General features: G+C 47.4%; 1 protein-coding gene across 1 annotated transcript in view; it reads left to right on the top strand.

The window, feature by feature from the left end:
- Window positions 1-5558: 5558 nt before the first annotated feature.
- LOC132403312 (regulator of G-protein signaling 17-like) overlaps window positions 5559-20014 on the top strand; it is a 119742-nt gene continuing 105286 nt past the window's right edge. Inside the window, exons 1-2 of the mRNA XM_059986765.1 lie at window positions 5559-5631; window positions 16633-16808. Coding sequence (XP_059842748.1) covers window positions 5559-5631; window positions 16633-16808 — 249 coding nt within the window. The remainder of the gene's footprint in view (window positions 5632-16632; window positions 16809-20014) is intronic.

Raw genomic sequence — 20014 nt, forward strand, 5'->3', positions numbered from 1 at the left:
ACCCAAGTTTTACAAAGCCTGTCAAATTCCTTACACCATCCATGATAAGGAGTCCAATGAGCATGATCGAACTGAAACTGAAGGTACTCAAGGTTGAATGGCGCCCATGGGCAATGCCAGTGGTCCCTGTGGCCAAGAAGAACGGGGCTGCCAGGATCACTATCAACTGGAAGTAGATCAATACCCGCTGCCCAGAATCGAGGATATCTTTGCAAACCTTTCTGTAGAGAGACACTTCAACAAAGTGGACTGAGCTGAGACATACCCACAGGTGGAGATGGAAGAAGAGCCCAAAGTGTTTCTCACCATCAACACCCACAGATGGATGGTCCCAGCAAGATTCTGTTGGCAATGGATTGGGCAGACTGGTTCCTTGGTAAGTGGGAGTCCTTCAAAAGGCTTGTATACGCCTGTCAGTTAAAAAAAAGGTGAAGGTAGCGGGTTTAGGAAACCTTGCTTTTCCAGAGATACTGCGGCCGTGGTTATAAGGCAACAATTATACCAGTGCCTTAGAAGAGTAATGTGAGCTGAGAAGAGTAATCGCCCAGTAGCTCTCACATCTACAGCAATGAAATGCTTTGAGAGGCTGGTCATGAGTAGACTGGACTCCTGCCTCAGCAAGGACTCGGACCCACTGCCATTTGCCTTGCTTCACAATAGGTCAACAGCAGTTGCAATCTCAATGACTCTCCAAGGGGCCTTAGACCACCTGGACAACACAAACATCTACGTCAGGATGATGTTCATCGACTATAGCTCAGCATTTAATACCATCATTCCCACAATCCTGATTGAGAAGTTGCAGAACCTGGGCCTCTGTACCTCCCTCTGCAATTGGATCCTCAACTTCCTAACCGGAAGACCACAATCTGTGTGGATTGGTGATAACATCTCCTCCTCGCTGACAATCAACACTGGTGCACCTCAGGGCTGTGTGCTCAGCCCACTGCTCTATTCTCTCTATACCCATGACTATATGGCTCAAAACCATATATAAATTTGCTGACGATACAGCCATTGGTGATAGATTCTCAGATGGAGTTGAGGGGGCATACAGGAGCGAGATAAATCAGCTAGTTGAGTGGTGTGGCAGCAACAAACTGGCACTCAGTGTCAGTGACACCAAAGTGCTGACTGTGGATAAGGAGGGGTAAGACAAGGGACACAAACCAATAGAGGGATCAGAAGTGGAGTGAGCGGGTGTCAAGATCTCTAAGGATCTAACCTGGTCCCAACATATTGATGCTGCTGTAAAGAAGGCAAAACAGTGGCTATATTTCATTAGGAACTTGAAGCAATTTGGTTTGTCAACTAAAACACTTGAAAACTTCTATAGATGTATCGTGGAGAGTATTCTGACAGGTTAAATCATTTTCTGGTATGTGGGGTGGGCGGGGGGAGCTACTGCACAGGACTGAAAGAAGCTACAGAAAGTTGTAAAATTAGTCAGCTCCATCTTGGGTACTAGCCTCCGTAGTACCCAAGACATCTTCGAGGACTAGTGCCTCAGAAAGGCAACATCCATTATTAAGAACCTCCATCACCCAGGACATGCCCTCTTCTCATTGTTACAGTCTGGAAGGAGATACAGAAGCCTGAAGTCACAAACTCAATGATTCAAGAACAGCTTCTTCCCCTCTGCCATCAGATTCCTAAATGGACATTGGACCCATGAACACTACCTCACTTTTAAAATATATATTATTTCTGTTTTTGCATTGTTTTTAATCTATTCAAAGTACATATATACTTATTGTAATTGATTTACTTATTCATTCTTTTTCTCTTTCTATATTATCATGTATTGCATAGAACTGCTGCTGCTAAGTTAACAAATTGCATGAGACATGCCGGATATGTCGGTGATAATAAACCTGATTCTGATTCTGAAATAAAGGAGGTGCAGAGCCGACATAGGCAGGTAGGAGCAAGTGAGGTACTTATGGAATATAGGAGATATAAGGGGACACTTAAGAAAGAAATCAGGAGGGCTTAAAGAAGGCATGAGGTTGAATAGGCAGACAAGGTAAAGGAGAATCCGCAGGGATTCTACAGAGAGATTAAGAGCTAAAGGATTGCGAGGGACAAAACTGGTCCTCTGGAAGAGAGAATGCTAATCCATGTGCAGAGCGAAAAGAGATCGGGGAGACTTTTTGCATCTGTATTAACTCAGGAGATGGACGCAGAGATTATAGAAGTGAAACCAAGTGGCATCAACTTCACGGACCCTGCACAGATTACAGAGGAGGAGGTGTTTGCTACCTTGAGGCAAATTAAGGTGGATAAATCCCCAGGGTCTGACAAGGTGTTCCCTTGAACCCTATGGGAGACAAGTGCAGAAATCTCTGTGGCCCAGCAGAGATATTTAAGTTATACTTTGTGACAGGTGAGGTACCGGAGGACAGGAGGACAGCTGATATTGTCCCTTTGTTTAGGATAGGCTCCAAAAATAAACCAGGAAATTATAAGCCGGTGATCCTGATACCAGTAGTGGGAAAGTTATTGGAAAGTATTTTAAGGGACCAGATATATGAGTATTTGGATAGATATGGACTAATAGTCAGCATGGCTTCATGCATGGTAGGTCAGTATAAACTATCTCAGACAGTTTTTGAGGAAGTTACCAGGAAAGTTGCTGAAGACAGGACAGTATACGTTGTCTGCATGGACTTTACCAGGGAATATGACAAGAACCCGCTTAGGAAGTTGGTCAAACACGAGGAAATCTGCAGATGCTGGAAATTCAAACAACAACACACACGAGATGCTGATGGAACACACAGCATAGATGCTGCCTGGCCTGCTGTGTTCCACCAGCATTTTGTGTAGGAAGTTGGTCAAAAAGGTTCAGTCGCTTGGCATTCAAGATGAGGTAGTAAATTGGATGAGACATTGGCTTTGTGGGAGAAGCCAGAGAGTGGTAGTAGATGGGTGCCTCTCTGACTGGAGGGAGTACCGGAGAGATCGGTGCCGGGTCTGTTGTTGTTTGACATCTATACCAATGATCTGGTTGATAATCTGGTTCAGTGGATCAGCAAATTTTCGGGTGATACCAAGATTGGGGGCACAGTGGGCAGCGACGAAGATTATCAAAGCTTGCGGTGGGATCTGAACCAACTGGAGAAATGGTCTGAGAGATGGCAGATGGAATTTAATGCAGACAAATGCAAAGTGCTGTGCTTCAATAGGATCAACCAGGGTAGGTCTTACAATGTGAACAGTAGAGCACTGAGGAGTGTGGTAGAACAAGGGGATCTGGTCCATAGTTCATTGAAAGAGGCATCACAGGTGAATAGGGTCATAACGAAAGCTTTTGGTACATTGACCTTCATAAATTAATGCATTGAGTACAGGAGATGGGATGTAATGCTGGAGTTGTATAAGATGTTGGTGAGGCCCAATTTGGAGTACTGTGTGCAGTTTTGGTCACCCTCTTACGGGAAAGATGTAAATAAGGTAGAAAGAGTGCGGATAAAATTTACAAGGATGTTGCTGGCACTGGAGGGCCTGAGTTATAAAGAAAGATTGAACAGGTTACGAGTTTATTCCTTGGAACTTAGAAGACTGAGAGCAGATTCGATAGAGATATACAAAAGTCTGAGGGGTATAGACAGGGTAAATGCAAGCAGGCTTTTTCCACTGAGGTTGGGTGGGACTACAACTAGAGGTCATGGGTTAAGGGTGAAAGGTGAAAAGTTTAAGGGGAGGATGGGAAACTTCTTCACTCAGAGTGTGGAACAAGCTGCCGGCACAAGTGGTGCATGTGATCTCAATTTCAACATTTAAGAGGAGTTTGGATAGGTACACAGATGGGAAGGGTATGGAGGGCTGTGGTCCGGGTGCAGTTTGATGGGAATAGGCAGTTTGAATGTTTTGGCATGGACTAGATGGGCTGAAGGGCCTGTTTTAGAGCTGTTCTTATTTTTTTTACTCTACGACTCTAAGTGTTCCCAGCAGCCTCCACGACAGCCTCACACGCGATTGACGTACTGAGGACCCTCTTCTCAAAGACTGGCATACCCAAACTCTCAGTCACTGACAATGGACTGCATTTGGTTGCGGAACAGTTCCAGTTATTCCTGAAAATGAATGGAGTAAGACATTTTTTTACACTGTAGCACACAGCTGCAAATGGCTTGGTGGAAAGATTTGTCCAGGATCTAAAGATTGCACAGCGAGCAACGTCAGAAGGACGCGCTGAACTAACTAACTGAATCAGAAGCTCGCCAGTTTCCCCCTTGGATATCGCAATGAGCACACTCCACAGCTGGGTCGTCCCTTGCTTCGATCTCCTCAAACCCACTCTCAGAAGGAGCAGGCAGGACAAGCAGGTGAGACAAACCGAGGACCCCTCAAACACAGAAGGTCCATGCTCCACTCCAGGATAAGCAGCCCTGATGAGTGACTGCAGAGGTGATCAAAAGAGAGTACTTGGGAGGATTAAGGGCAGAGTTGGGCCACTCTCCTACCCTGTGTAGATTGCACCTGATGTTATCTTGCACGGCACATCACTCAATTGAAGAGAGCCGATTCAATTGTTAGAGAAGAAAGGTGTTCAGAGCTGTCTGAAAATCTTTTTGCAGCTGTGGTGAACTACGTGCCTGTCTGGACACGCCCCCTGCTGACTGCTCCTGTGGCTCCTCCCACAGGCCCCTGTATAAAGGCGATCTGAGGCCTGATGCTCGGCCTCAGTCTCCAGGACATAGTATGATGGACACTCACTCCTGGTCCTCAGAGTCAACTCCTACAACCACCACTGGGTAGGCCGCAGAACCTGGGATTGGTTTACAGCCACAAGTCCCGCCTGCCAAGCAGGGTGACCACTCCCCCCCCCACCGTCAGGAAAGAAATTATCCCCACAAGAGTAAGAAATCCTACACAGCTATTAAATCATTAGTCTTGAATGGGACAATTCCAAACTTACTGTTCTATGGATGTGATAATAAATCACAAACATGAGAGATTCTGCTGGAAATCCAGAGCAACACACACAAAATGCTGGAGGAACTCAGCAGGTCAGGCAGCATCTGTGGAGAAGAGTGAACAGCCAGCATTTTGGGATGATATCTTCATCAGGAACAAGAAAGACAGGGGAAATATCAAAATAAAAAGTTGGGGGGAGGGGATGGAAGGTGCTAGGGGAAGCCAGGTGGGTGGGAGAAATAAAGGGCTGGAGAGGAAGGAATCTGATACTGTAGGAAAGGAGAGCAGACCACAGGAGAAAGGCAAAGAGGAAGGGACCCAGGGGAAGTGATAAGAAAGTGAAAAGAGGTAAAACGTCAAGCTGAGATATAGACAAAGAGGGAGGAGGAGGATTGTCTTTTACCAGAAGGAGAAATTGATATTCATGCCATCAGGTTGGAGGTTACCCAGACGGAATATACTGTTAGGTGTTTCTCCTCCACCCTGAGAGTGACCTCATCTCGGCACAAGATGAAGCCGTGGATCGACACATTGGAAGAGGAATGGGAATGGAAGTTAAAATATTTGGCCACTGGGAAGTTCGACTTGTGGCAGATGGTGAGGATGTGCTTGACAAAGTGGTCCCCCGGTCTACAATGGGCCTCACCAACGCAGAGGAGGCCACAGTGGGAGCAGCGGACATAATAGATGATCCCAGCAGATTCACAGGTGAAGTGCAGCCTCACCTGGAAGGACTGTTTGTGGCCCTGAGTGGCGGTGATGAAGGAGGGGATTGGCAGGTGTCGCACTTGGGATGCTTGTCGGGATAAGTGCTGGGAGGGAGTTCAGTGGGGAGGGATGAATGGACACGGGAATCACGGAGGGGTCAATCCCTGTGGAAAGTTGGGGGGGGGTGCGGTATGGGAGATAAAGATATTTTTACTGGTTGGATCCTCACAGGACAATTTACAATGACTAATTAACCCACTAACTGGTATCTCTTTGGGTTGAGGGAGGAAACCAAAGCACCTGGAGGAAACCCACGCATTCATGGGGAGGATGAACAAACTCCTCACAGACGGTGCCAGAATTAAACTCCAATCTCTGACACCCTGAGCTGTAACAGCATCATGCTAACCACTTGCTCTACCATGGCACGTCTTACGCAGAAAAAAAAGTTGCTGGAGGAACTCAGCAGGTCAGGCAGCATCTGTGGAAGGGAATAAACGGTTGATGTTTCAGGCTGAGACCTTTCTTCGGGACTGGAAAGGAAGGGGGACAAGGCCAGAATAGGAAAGGTGGAGGAGGGGAATGAAGACTAGCTGGAAGGTGACAGGTGAAACCTGGTGGATGGGAAAGGTTAAGGGCTGGAGAAGAAGGAAGCTGATAGGAAAGGAGAGTGGACAGTAGGAGAAAGGGAAGAAGGAGGGGCTGCAGCAGGTGAGAAGAGGTAAGAGCCAGAGTGGGGAATAGAGGAAGAGGGGAGGGGGAAGAATTTTTTTAACCAGAAGGAGAAACTGATAATTATGCCATCAGGGTGGAGGCTACCCAGACAGAATGTATTGTAAGGTGTTGCTCATCCACCCTGAGGGTGGCCTCATCTTGGCTCAAGAGGAGGCCATGCATCGACATGTCTGAACAGGAAAGGGAATAGTAATTAAAATTTTTGGCCATTGGGAAAACCGTTTTGGCAGATGAAGTGTCAACCAAGGTAGTAGGTGGTGATTTGGCGACCCCATTTGTCTAAATGTAGTACTGCAGGCAACAATCATCGGGATGCTGGAAATCCAGACAGCACAAACAAAATGCTGGAGGAACTCAGTAGGTCAGGCAGCATCTATGGAAATGAATAAACAGTTGACATTTTGGACTGAGATCCTTCAACAGGACAGCACAGTAGCGTAGCGGTCAGCATAACACTGTTCAATTCCCATCACTGGCCATAAGGAGGTTCTGTGTTCTCCCTGTGACTGGGTGGGTTTCCTCCGGGTGATCTGGTTTCCTCCCACATTCCAAAGATGTACAGGTTAGTGGGTTAATTGGTCACATGGGTGTAACTGGGCATTGTGGGCCTGTTGGGCTGGAACAGGCTGTTACCATGCTGTATATCAAAATAAAAACAAACGAGACTGCAAAGAAAGGGGGAAGGTGAAAAGTGTTTGAGAGAGAGAGCCCACAGCAAGGCACTCACCATGGACTGGGTTAACACAAGGTGAGGGCAGTGAGACTGGGGATCTCCAGACACCAGCGTCTGTGTGGGCAGAGGAAACTGTGAGCGGTTTCAGACTCCTGGGACTGTACATCACACACAATCTCTCACGGTCCCAGGACACATTCTATACAAACAGAAATGCTCACCAACATCTCTGCTTTCTGAGGAGACTGGAGAGAGCTGGACTTGGCACATCTATGCTCATGCCCAGTAGAGAGCATCCTAATAAGCTGCATCACTGCTGGTGTGGAAACTGGGCAGGAAGGCTCTACAATGGGGAGTCAAAACTGCCCAACACATATCGTAATATAACAACACAATAAACATACAGTAAATACATAAAATAGTCGTGTGTGTGTGTGTGCGTGTGAGTGTGTGAACTTGTGTCAGTGTGTGTGTGCGTGTTTGTGTGTGTGTGTGTGTGTGAGTGCGTGTGAGTGTGTGAATTTGTGTCAGTGTGTGTGTGTGTGAGTTTGTGTCTGTGTTTGTGTGTGTGAGTTTGTGTCAGTGTGTGTGTGTGTGTGTGTGCGTGAGTGTGTGAGTTTGCGTCAGTGTGTGAGTGTATGTGTGTGAGTTTGTGTCTGTGTCTGTGTGTGAGTGTGTGAGTTTGTGTCAGTGTGTGTGTGTGAGTTTGTGTCAGTGTGTGTGTGTTTGTGTCAGTGTGTGTGTGTGTGTGAGTTTGTGTCTGTGTGTGTGAGTTTGTGTCAGTGTGTGTGTGTGTGAGTGTGTGAGTTTGTGTCAGTGTGTGTGTGTGTGTGTGTGTGAGTGTGTGTATGTGTGTTGTATCCATAGATTGACACTAGGCACATTAGCATCTGCACATGCAGTGGCTGACAGGAAATGATAAAGTGGTGATGGTTGGGGGTGTGGAGGGGTGGGTTAGTGGGTGGAGGTGTTGATCAGCCTGACTGCTTGGGGAAAGGAACTGTTTTTGAGTTTGGTGGTCCTGGTTTGAATGTTATGCAGCCTCCTCCCTGATGGAAGTGGGGCAAACAATCCATGAGTTGGGTGAGTTGGATCCTTCACAAGATTACTGGCCCTTTTCCAGCATATTTCTGCCAATATGGCCTTGGTGGTGGCTAGAATCTTACTGTGCTGCATTTCTTCCGGAGTAACAATTATTTTGTCTCCTTGACTTACGTGTGTTGGAAATGACGTTGAACAACCTTGCAGTAAATTTTGAATCAAACAGAAGGTGAACATTGATCCTTGAGGAGGAGGTCATGCTGCCTGCTCTGAAAAAAGTCCCTAACCAGGCTGGATGGTGCACTGGGAGGAAAAGGAACCTGCTGAATTACCGATTAAAACAATACCCTCTGGCAGGTTTCCTCCACATTCCTCCCTCTGCCAAGGGACTGTCAAATGTGAAACTTTCATAACGTCACAGAGTAATAGAGCACCACAGCGCAGAAGCAGGTCCTGTGGTCCATGTAAGCTGTGCCAAAGTATTATCCTGCCCAGTCCCTTTGACTCACACCCTTCATACCCCTCCCATCCACGTACCTATCCAAACAGCTCTTAAGTGTTGAAACCAAACCCACATTTACCACCTCCACTGGCGGCTCGTCCTGCACTCTCACCACCCTCTGAGTGAAGAGGCTATCCCTCATGTTCCCCATAAACATTTCACCTTTCACCTTTTTTTCCCTCTAGGTGGATGAAATCAAATTATTTTCACTCACTTAGCAGACAATCAGTTATATTTTTCTTGCGATCTGGGTATTGTAGGCGTGGCCAGAATTTGTGAACCACCTGCGATTGTCCTCTAGAGGGTGCAGGTGAGGCCATAGACAGTAAGACGCAGGAGCAGAACTAGGCCGTTCGGACCACCAAATCTGCTCTGCCATTCGATCATGGCTGATTTAATTTCCCTCTTAACCCCATTCTCCTGCCTTCTCCCTGTAACATTTGAGGTCTTCGTTGATCAAGAACCTATCAACTTCCACTTTAAATATGCCCGATGACCTGACCTCCACTGCCAAGTATTGTGAGCAGTTTCCGACTCCTTATCTGAGAAAGGACATGCTGCAAGTGGAGAAGGTTCACAACAATCATCCTGTGAATGAAAGTGTTAACATATGAGGAACGTTTGATGGCTTTGGGTCTGTGCTCGCTGGAGTTTAGAAGAATGAAGTAAGGATCTCATGGAAACCTGTCGATTGTTGAAAGGCCAAGGTAGAGTGGATGTGGAGAGGATGTTTCCTATGGTGGGAGAGTCAAGGACCAGAGGGCACAGCCTCAGAATAGAGGGATGTCCATTTAGACTGGAGATGAGGAGGAAATTCTTTAGCCAGAGAGTGGTGAATCTGTGGGAGTCGTTGCCTCAGATGGTTGTGGAGGTCAAGTCATTGGGTATATTTTAAACAAACATAGATAGATATTTTGATTAGTAAGGGCATGAAAGGTTGTGGTGAGAGGGCAGGAGAACGGAGTTGAGCGGGATAATAAATCAGCCATGTTTGAATGGTGGAGCGGACTCGATGGGCTGAATGGCCCAGTTCGTCTACTATGGGAGGTTAGACAGTACACAGTATTCTTTTAATGATGAAGTTAATTTGTCATATGAACATCCATATACATGGTGGAATATGTCATTTGCAGTGAGGATTATGCTGGGGGCAGTCCCCAAGTATCTGGCACTGAAATAGGATGCCCACAACCTAATCACCCTAACCCGTCCAGTATGTCCTTGAATGTGGAGGAAACCAGCTCTCCTCGAAGAAACATGTGCGATCACGAGGAGAACGTACAAGCTCCTTACAGACAGCAACGAGAATCTTTACCGTCATCATTATGTGCCGTGTCATATGATGGGAGCGGTGATAGCCTCGGCCATGATTGCCCTTGGAAAATGTTTCTACACCAGTAGTTTGCCATTGCTGCCTTCTGGGCCGTGTCTTTACAAGACGGGTGACCCCAGACGTTATCAATACTCTTCAGAGATTGTCTGTAGTCACATAAGCAGAACTTCTGATATGCAGCAGCTGCTTGTACGACCATCCACCGCCTGCTCCCATGGTTTCATTTGACCCTGTCTGGTGGGAGAGGGGTAAGCAGGTGCTGCACCTTGCCCAAGGGTGACCTGCAGGCCAGCGGAGGGAAGGAGCACCTCACACCTCGTTTGGTAGAGACGTATCTCCACCCCACCACCTGGTGAGAACAGATGGGACATGTTCACAGAATCACTCAGCACAGAAACAGGCCATTCAGCCCAACAGTTTGATGCTGACCAAGATGCCACCTCCAAGACAGTTCCTCTTACCTGCACTGGGCCCGTGTCCCTTGAAATCTTGCCTATCCAAGTACCTTTCACACGTTGTTAATGTAGATTCAAGATTCATATTTATCACATTCATGGAATAATACGGCAAAAGGTGTCATTTTTGTAAACAGCCACCCAAACCTAAGGATGTGCTGGTGACAGCCCACAAGTGCCGTTACACACTCCAGTATTGACATCACATGTCCACAATGCTGGGCTGAACAACACAGAACACACGCAGTCCCAGTTACTCCTTCCCCCACCTCACCCACACACGTACACTGCCCTGTAATCCCAGGCCAGGCTATCTTCAGCCTCCAGCCTCCAGCAGACTCACAGTTACACAGATATTGGGCCTTGGACTTGGGTTCCGCACATCGGCCTCAATTTCAGGACTTCCGATTGACCTTGGGGCTTCAATCTGGAATTCCAGTTGTTAAGGAGTGCACACTGCAGGATGGGAGAACTTCGCAGAGAGTAGCGGGCACATCCCTGCCCGCGATCTACAGAAAGCATTGCCTCAAGAAGGCAATGTTCATAATCAAAGATCCTCACCATCTGGGCCACAACACTTCCTCACAACTTATTGTCAAGAGGTATAGAAGCCTGAAGTCACACTTCACCAACAACAGCTACTTCCCTTCAGCCACTCGGTTCCTGAACCATCCTACATAACCAGCTGTCAGCATCTCTGAAGATCTATCCTGGGCCGAACATCAATGCAATTACAAATAAGGCATGACAGCGGCTATATTTCATTACAAAATGCAGAGACTTGGTAGGTCACCAAAGACTCTTCCTAATTTCTACAGACGTTCTGTGGAGAGCATTCCAACTGGTTGCTTCACACTCTGGTATGTAAGTGCCATTGCACAAATTTAGAAAAAGCTGTAGAGTGTTGTAAACTCAGACAGCTCCATCAGGGGCACTGGCATCCCCAGCATCGGGGACACCTTCGAGGGCATCTATCATTAAGGACTCCCATCGCCCAGGGTGTCCCTCTTCTCATTAACGAGGAGGTACAGGAGCGTGACGATACACACTGAACGTTTCCGGAACTGCTGTTTGTCCTCCATCATCAGATTTCTGAAATGACAATGAACCCGTCAACACGACCTTAATACTTGTTTCTTTTTTGCTCTCTTTTTGCACTATTTATTTAATATTTCATATATATTTCTTTTTGTAGCTTATAGTTTTCCTTACCTACTGCAATGCTGCAAAGCAACACATTTCATAGCACACGCCTGTGATAATAAACCTGATCTTGACCTCACCCTGCACTACAAAGTACTTTGTTTTATTTTCATCATACTTGTGCCTTTTCTTGTAAAGATTATGTATTGTTTATGCTTAATTTCTGATTTTTTTCTCGTGAACGCTGCTTATCTGGTGCTCTGACCCTGTGATGTTGCTGCTGCAAGTTTTTCTTTGCAACCGTGCAGGCACGTAATCATGCAGATGACAATGACCCCAACTTTGAATTGAACATCAAATTTGCAGAATTGAGTGAGGGACCACCAAGGCATTGGTAGGGGAAGAGGAAAGAGTACACGAGGGTTGGCGGGCATGTAACAGATTGTGCATACTGCCACAGATGGGGAAAAGGGAAAGGTTAATGTGAGTCCTTTAGTAATGATCCAGAGAAAGTGGCTGCTTTCTTAGGTCTTCTGATGCTGTGTTCAAGGTTTGACATGTTGCGGATTCAGAGATGCTCTCCTGCACACCACTGCTGTAACACGTGGTTATTTGAGTCACTGTCACCTTCCTGTCAGCTCGAACCATTCTGGCCATTCTCCTCTGACCTCTCTCATTATCAAGGCATTTTTGCCTAGAGAAGTGTCCTTCACTGGATATTTTTTTGTTTTTCACACTACTCTCTGTAAACTCTAGAGACGGTTGTGCATCAAAATCGCAGGAGATCAGCAGTTTCTGAGATACTCAAACCACCCCGTCTGGCACCAACAATCATTCCGTGGTCAGAATGGGGAAGAAATGTGATCTAAGTGACCACATTTCTACCCCATTCTGATCTTTGATCTGAACCTCTCGACTGCATTCGAATGTTTTTGTGCATTGAGTTGTTGGCATATGATTGGCTGATGAGATACTTGCATTAATGAGCAGGTTCTCAAATGCTGTTCATAGACTTCAGTTCAGCATTCAACACAATCCTCCCTCAGAAACCGATTGGAAAGCTGAGCCTACTGGGCCTGAACACTTCCCTCTGCAACTGGATACAAGATTTCCTGACTGGGAGACCTCAGTCAGTCCGGATCGGGAGCAGCATCTCCAGGGCTGTGTGCTCAGTCCACTGCTGTTCACCCTGCTGACCCACGACTGTGCTGCAACACACAGCTTGAACCACATCATCAAGTTCACCGATGATACAACCGTGGTGGGTCTCATTTGCAAGAACAACAAGTCAGCATACAGAGAGGAGGTGCAGCAGCTAACGGACTGGTGCAGAGCCAACAACCTGTCTCGGAATGTGAGCAAAACAAAACAGATGGTTGTTGACTTCAGGAGGGCACGGAGCGACCACTCCCCGCTGAACATCGATGGCTCCTCGGTAGAGAAATTTCTTGGTGTTCACCTGGCGGAGAATCTCACCTGGTCCCTCAACACCAGCTCCATAGCAAAGAAAGCCCAGCAGCGTCTCTACTTCCTGTGAAGGCTGAGGAAAGTCCATCTCCCACCCCCCCATCCTCATCGCATTCTACAGGGGTTGTATTGAGAGCATCCTGAGCAGCTGGATCACTGCCTGGTTCGGAAATTGAACCATCTCGGATCGCAAGACCCTGCAGTGGATGCAGTGGATCGTGAGGTCAGCTGAGAAGATCATCGGGGTCTCTCTTCCCGCCATTACAGGCATTTACACCACACACTGCATTCTCAAAGCAAACAGCATTATGAAGGACCCCACACATCCCTCATACAAACTCTTCTCCCTCCTGCCATCTGGGAAAAGGCACCAAAGCATGTGGGCTCTCACGACCAGACTGTGTGACAGTTTCTTCCCCCAAACCATCAGACTCCTCAATACCCAGAGCCTGGACTGACACAAACTTACTGCCCTCTACTGTGCCTATTGTCTTGTTTATTATTTATTGTAATGCCTGCACTGTTTTTGTGCACTTTATGCAATCCTGGGTAGGTCTGGAGTCGAGTGTCATTTTTTTTTGAGTTGTTTTTAACATCATTCAGTGTAGTCTTTGTATTGTTTCATGTAGCACCATGGTCCTGAAAAATGTTGTCTCGTTTTTACTGTGTACTGTATCAGCAGTTATGGTCGAAATGACAGTAAAAAGTGACTTGACTTGACTTGTACAGGTGTACCTAATAAAGTGACCACTGAATGTATAGCAGGTTTTCATGAGATTGACTGCTAGGTGGCAGTGTAGGCTACAAAGACGATGTTGGGAGACTTCAATGGGTTGAATGAAGAAGGAATGAATGGTCTTTGACTTAAAATGTTGACCCTGTTTCTCTCTCTCTCTCTCTCTCTATGGATGCTGACTGCCCTGCTGAGTGTTTCAGGCAGTTTTTACTTCCGAGGACCACGGACAGCTGAGATGAACAATGCATCATTGACCCCACCCACCCTCAAGGACAACTATACAGCGAGGTTTTGGAAAAGGGCCAAGATAAAGGATCCCACCCACCCTGCTCGCAGACTGTTTGTCCCACTTCCCTCAGGGAGGAGGCTACGTAGCATCTACCCCAGGACCAGCAAACTCAAAACAGTTCCTTTCCCCAAGCAGTGAGGCTGATCAACACCCACTAACCCACTCCTCCACACCCCCAACCACCACGTTTATCATTTCCTGTCAGTCACCTTATGTACAGACACTCCTGTGCCTATCATCACTCTATGGAAATACATAAATATGGACATCTATACATCTATGTATATAATCTATCTTATGTACTTGTGTTAAACAAGTTTCTCGCATATGCTGGAAATCCAGGCAACACACACAAAATATTGGAGGAACTCTGCAGGTTAGGCAGCATCTAAGGAAAAGAGTAAACAGTTGACATTTTGGGCAGAGATCTTCTGTGTTAATGTGTTTTTTAAATTGTGTTCTTTATCTTATTGTGTTTTTTTGTGCTGCATTGGATCTGGAGGAACAATTATTTTGTTCTTTACCCTTGTGTACTGGGAATGACACGGAACAATCTTGAATCTTAAAAGAACAGAGTACATTTTAAACGATGAGTGACAGAAAGATATTGGTGTTCAACGCGACCATGGTGAGACTCCTGCTAATCATACCCACACTCTGAAATAGGCGGTGTCGTAGTCAGTGAGGAAAGTTATTAAAAATTTACAGGGGTATCTAGATCAGAGGGGTAAGTGGGCAGGGGACAGGCAACGAGGGTAGGACTTTCACAGTAAAAAGCAGGGCTCAGAAAATGCTTTGATCTACAATTAGACTGAAAGAGTAGAAGGATGTTGCCAGAGCTTGAGAACCTGGTTTACAGGGAAGCATTGAACAGATTAGGACTCAATTCCCTGGAATGCCGGGGAGATTTGATAGAGTTGTACAAAATTATGAGGGGTAAATGCAAGCAGGTTTTTTCCACTTACCTTGGGTGAGACTAGAAATGGAGGTCATGAATTAAAGGTGAAAGGTGAAATATTTAAGGAGAACACGAGGGGAACTTCTTCACTCAGAGGATGGTGAGAGTGTAGAAGGAGTTACAACCGCAAGTGATGGATACAGATTTGATTGCAACATGTAAGAGAAATTTGGATAGGTACATGGATGGGAGGGCTATGGTCCAGCTGCTCAGCAGAAAAAATTGTTTGGCATGGACTAGATGGACTGAAGGGTCTTTTTCAGTGCTCTATGACTCCAACAGAGGGGCCACAGGTTTCAAGTAAGTGATTTTCTGAAAGCAACGTTGCGGGTAGCCAGGGTGGTGAAGAAAGCTTTTGGCACACCAGCCTTTATCAGTGAGGGAATTGAGTATTTAAGTCAGGATGTTATGTTGCAGTTGTAGTGGACATTGGCATGGCTGTGGTTTGAGCGTTGTGTACAGTTTTGGTCACCATTGTAAAGAAGACAGGGCTTACCAGCACTGGAGGACCTGAGTTATAGAGAAAGGTTGGGTGAGCTAGGACTTTATTCTTGAGACTGTATGAGAACGACAGGTGACCATATAGAAATGGTTAAAATTTATGAGAGGCATGATAGGGTGAATGCACTCAGAGTTGGAGAATCAAAAACTCGAGGAACCGGTTTAAGGATGGGGAGGGGGAGCCTGAGGGACAACTTTTTCACCCAGAGGGTGGCCCATTTCTGGCAGATCCATTAATGGAGCACCATGGTAGTGCTGTGGGGTCCATTAAATGGAGCACTGCAGTAGTGTTGTGGTTAGTGTGACACTACTGTAGTTTAGTTCACAGTTCAATTCCGGCACTGTCTGCACAGAGTTTGTACGTCCTCCCTGTGGAACGTTTCCTCCCACAGTCTAGAGGTGTACTGGTTAGTAGGTTAATTGATCATTGTAAATTGCCCTGTGATTAGGCTAGGGCTAAATAGGAGGGCTTCCGGGCAGCACAGCTTGCTGTGCCAGAAGGGCCAGTTCCGTGCCGTATCTCTAAATAAATAAACAAATAACATTTAAGAGGCACTTGAAAAGGTCCATGGATAGGAAAGGTTTAGAGGGATACGGGCCTAATGCAGACAGATCGGACTGGCTTACATGGGCATCTTGGTTGGTATGGAATCATTGGGCCAATGGACTGTGTGACTCCATGACCTTCTAAATGTCTCCCTTTTCAGTCATCAACCCATCCTCCCCTCTTCCCTCCGTCTCCTCACCCTGCCCCTTTTACCTTCCTTCCTCTGTTGGCAATCAATAATCCCATTCCCCTTTGCCATGTTTCGCCTCTATGTCTTTCCTTTCCTCCCCCTCTACCCTCCCATCCACCCACTTCTGAACTCGAATCCTTGTCCCGTACCCATCTTACCTCCCCCACTCCTCTCCACCCTTCTTCTCCCTTCCCTTCACCACTCCTCTTTCTATTCACTCCAGCCCTTTCAAACACATTCCTCTTTCCTCTATTACACCTCAGTTACCCTTCTCCTTCCATTTCCCCCTCATTCACTCCATCCCTCCTTTACACATTCTCCTGCATCTCTCCATCACTCATTTTCCACTTCCTCCCTTCCCCTCGCCTCCACCTCTTCCTCCACTTCCATTCCTCTTTCTTATCTGCCCCTCCTCTCCTTCCACTCCTCAGCCCTCACTCGCACTCCCCCGTCCCGCCCCGTCCTTGCCCCGCGCGCCCGTCGGCCGCACGCCCGGGCAGCGCGCGCCCCCGCCTCGGCGCCGCGCCGGAGCGGCCGCCCGAAGCGGTGCCGATGTGGGCGAGGGAGCGGGCGGCGGCGGCGGCGGCGGCGGGCGGAGGGAGCTCAGGTGGGTGCGGGTCCCCTCCCTTCCCACCCCACCTCCTGCCCCTCTCCCCCCCCTCTACCCACCCGCGCTGGGGGTGTGGGGTGGGGGGTGTGACTCTCATTCTCCGCAGTTTCGGGGCGTCGGTGTTGGGGGAGGGACGGTGATGTGGGGGAAACGGTATCCGGGCTGCCCCCACACCTCCTCACTGCACCGGGACCAGATCGGTGTCTGCATTCCCCCTGACGCCCACCTTCAAGGAACAAGGACAGGGGGGGGGGCCTGTCTGGAGGAAAGAGGGGTGAGAAGTTACCACTGCTAGCCCTGGCAATTTAGAATCCCAGTATGATCACATAGTCCAACTGGGGGAGAGGCGTGCCGGGGCTCCCTGGTGCGTGTCGGTGTGTTTATGACTGCCTTAATCCGCCGGGGGTGAGAGAAAGGTTCCTTTTGTCATTTGAGGCAGTGGCACCCCCACCTCCCGGGAGGTGACAGAGTTATTTGTGAAGCCCAGTGATGGAAAAGTGGGGTGGGGTGGGAACGCTTAATTAACAATTAAAAACAACAATAAGCTCTCCCTGGATGATAGGGTATGTGTGAGAGATGGAGTGCAACCAGTGGATGTTATTGCTTGAAGCGGACGGATCTCAGATTAGGGAATAATATTTGTAATACCTTGCCTCTTAAGGGGAACTGGAACAATTATCTGCGCTTTTGTTGCTTTGAACACAGTGGCGGTGTCTCATGGGGTCTTTTCAAGAGGAAGAAATCAGTTAGCAGGATCAGGTGTATTATCACTGAAATACATTTAGTGGCCACTTAGTTAGATAGCTCCATACCTAATAAAGTGGCCACTGAATGTACATCCGAGGACTCCTGATGCCGTAGCCCATTCTCTTCTACGTTCGCCGTGTTCTGCAGCCCTAGATGCTCTTCTGCACACCACCGTTGTAACACGAGCTTATTTGAGTTAGCGTCACCTCCCTGTCAGCCTGAACCAGTCTGACCGTTCTCCTCTGACCTCTCTCATTAACTATTATCTGTAAAGTGTAGACTCCCAGCCAGGGGTCCGTTGACCCACCCAGTGTTGGGAAGCCCTGCCCTGGAGACTGTCCTGTGTGAAAACCCCAGGAGATCAGTGATACTCAAACCACCCTGTCTGGCACCAACAAACATTCCACAGTCAAAGTCATTTCGATCACATTTCTTCCCCCATTCTGATGTTTTTCAGAACGACTGAACCTCTTGCTCGTGTCTACGTGCTTTTATGCATTGAGTTGCTGCCACATGATTGGCTAATTTGATATTTGCATTAACACGCAGGTGGACAGGTGTACCTAATAAAGTGGCCGCTGAGGATACAGCACAAAACTTGTTGTTTTGCAGCAGCGATTTAAGGCGAGGCATAAAAACAGTGTACAGGCAAATAGTGAGGTAATGCTCAGCTGCTTGTGGATCATTCAGAAATTGGATGGCAGAGGGGAAGATGCTGTTCCTGAATCATTGAGGCTCCTGCACCTCCTTCCTGATGGCAGTAACGAGATAAGGGCATGCCCATCAGACATAGGAGCAGAATTCGGCCATCTTGCCCATCGTGTCTGCTCCGCCATTTCATGGATGCTGATGGGCGCCGCCTTCTTGAGGCTTCAGCTGCTGAAGGAGTCCTCGGTGGTGGGGAGTGTTGTGCCCGTGATGGAGCTGGCTGAAACTGCAATCCTCTGCAGCCTCTTAGGGTAATACAGTGTGGAAACAGGCCATTCAGCCCAAATCACTCATGCTGGCCGTGGTGCCACCGTCAGTCCTGTTTGCCTGACTATGGCCCAGATCCCACTGAATCTATCCTATTTATGCATGTATGAATTTATTTTAATTGTATTTAATTTTCATTCAGAGATACAGCAGAGAACAGGCTCTTCCTGCCCATGATCTACACTGCCCAGCAGCCCACCAATTTATCCCTAGCCTAATTACTAGACAATTTACAATGACCAGAATTCTGGAACGGCCTGAGCTGCAGTAGTGTTGTGCTAACCTCTGCGCTACCTTGGAGGCCCACCATAACGTTTACGTGCTGAAGCCCCGAATATCCTTGCTCCTGTATCTTATGTTCAGTGGCATATAGAATTATAGAGCAAGACAGTGGGGGGGGGGGGGGTGTAAACCCTTTGGCCCATCCAGTCTGTTCTAGCCACAGTGCTCACCCAGCTAGTCCCAATTCCATCGGTTTAGCCCATATCCCTTTCAGCTTCTCACCTCCACGTACTTATCCAAGAGCTTCTTAAATGGCACCTTTGTACCTGCCTCGATCAATCCCAACTATTGAGCACATCTGCTGTCGTAGGAAAGCAGCATCCTTCATCAGAAATCCTCGCCACCCAGGCCACGCTGTCTTCTTGCTGCTGCCATCACGTAGCAGGTACAAGAGCCTCAGGACTCATGCCACCAGGTTCAAGAACAGTTACCCCCCTCAACCATCAGGATGCTCAACAAAAGAACACCTGTATTTTGCATAGTAGGGGTATTAAAGGATAGGGGGAAAAGGCAGGGAGGTGGAGATGAGTCCATAGCCAGACCAGCCATGATCTTACTGAATGGTGGAGCAGGTTCGACGGGCCAGATGGCCTATTCCTGCTCCTATTTCTTATGTTCTTAAGTGAAAAGGCCAACTACACTCACTTGCCCATCTATTGAGATGTTGCACAGTCAATGATCTCACTTTATGGACTGTTTATCTCATTATCTCATGTTAGTTATTGCTATTTATTTCTATTTGCATTTGCAGTCTTTTGTCTTCTGCACTGTAGTTGGTCCTTCATTGATCCTGTTATAGTTACTATTCTATAGATTTCCGGAATATTCCCACAGGAAAATGAATCTCATGGTTTTATATGGTGATATGTATGTACTTTGATAATAAAATTTATTTTGAACTTTGAACCTCTTCTGGTACCCGGTTCCATGTGCTCACCACCCTCCACGTGTGCGAAAGTTGCTGCTCAGGCCCCTTTTAAACTTTTCCGCTCTCAGCATAGAACTACGCCACACCCATACCTGGGTAAAAGACTGTTATGGTCCACCTTATCTATGCCTTGCTTAATTTTAAACCTTTCCATAAGGTCACCGCTCTTTCTCCTTCATTCCAAGGAATGACGACCTAGCCTGGCCAAACTCTCCTTACATCTCAGTCCTGGCAGCATCCGTGGGAACATTGGATAGACCGAATGGCATTT

This window comes from Hypanus sabinus, chromosome 12, assembly GCF_030144855.1.
Source record: "Hypanus sabinus isolate sHypSab1 chromosome 12, sHypSab1.hap1, whole genome shotgun sequence".
In the NCBI taxonomy this organism is placed as follows: Eukaryota; Metazoa; Chordata; class Chondrichthyes; order Myliobatiformes; family Dasyatidae; genus Hypanus; species Hypanus sabinus.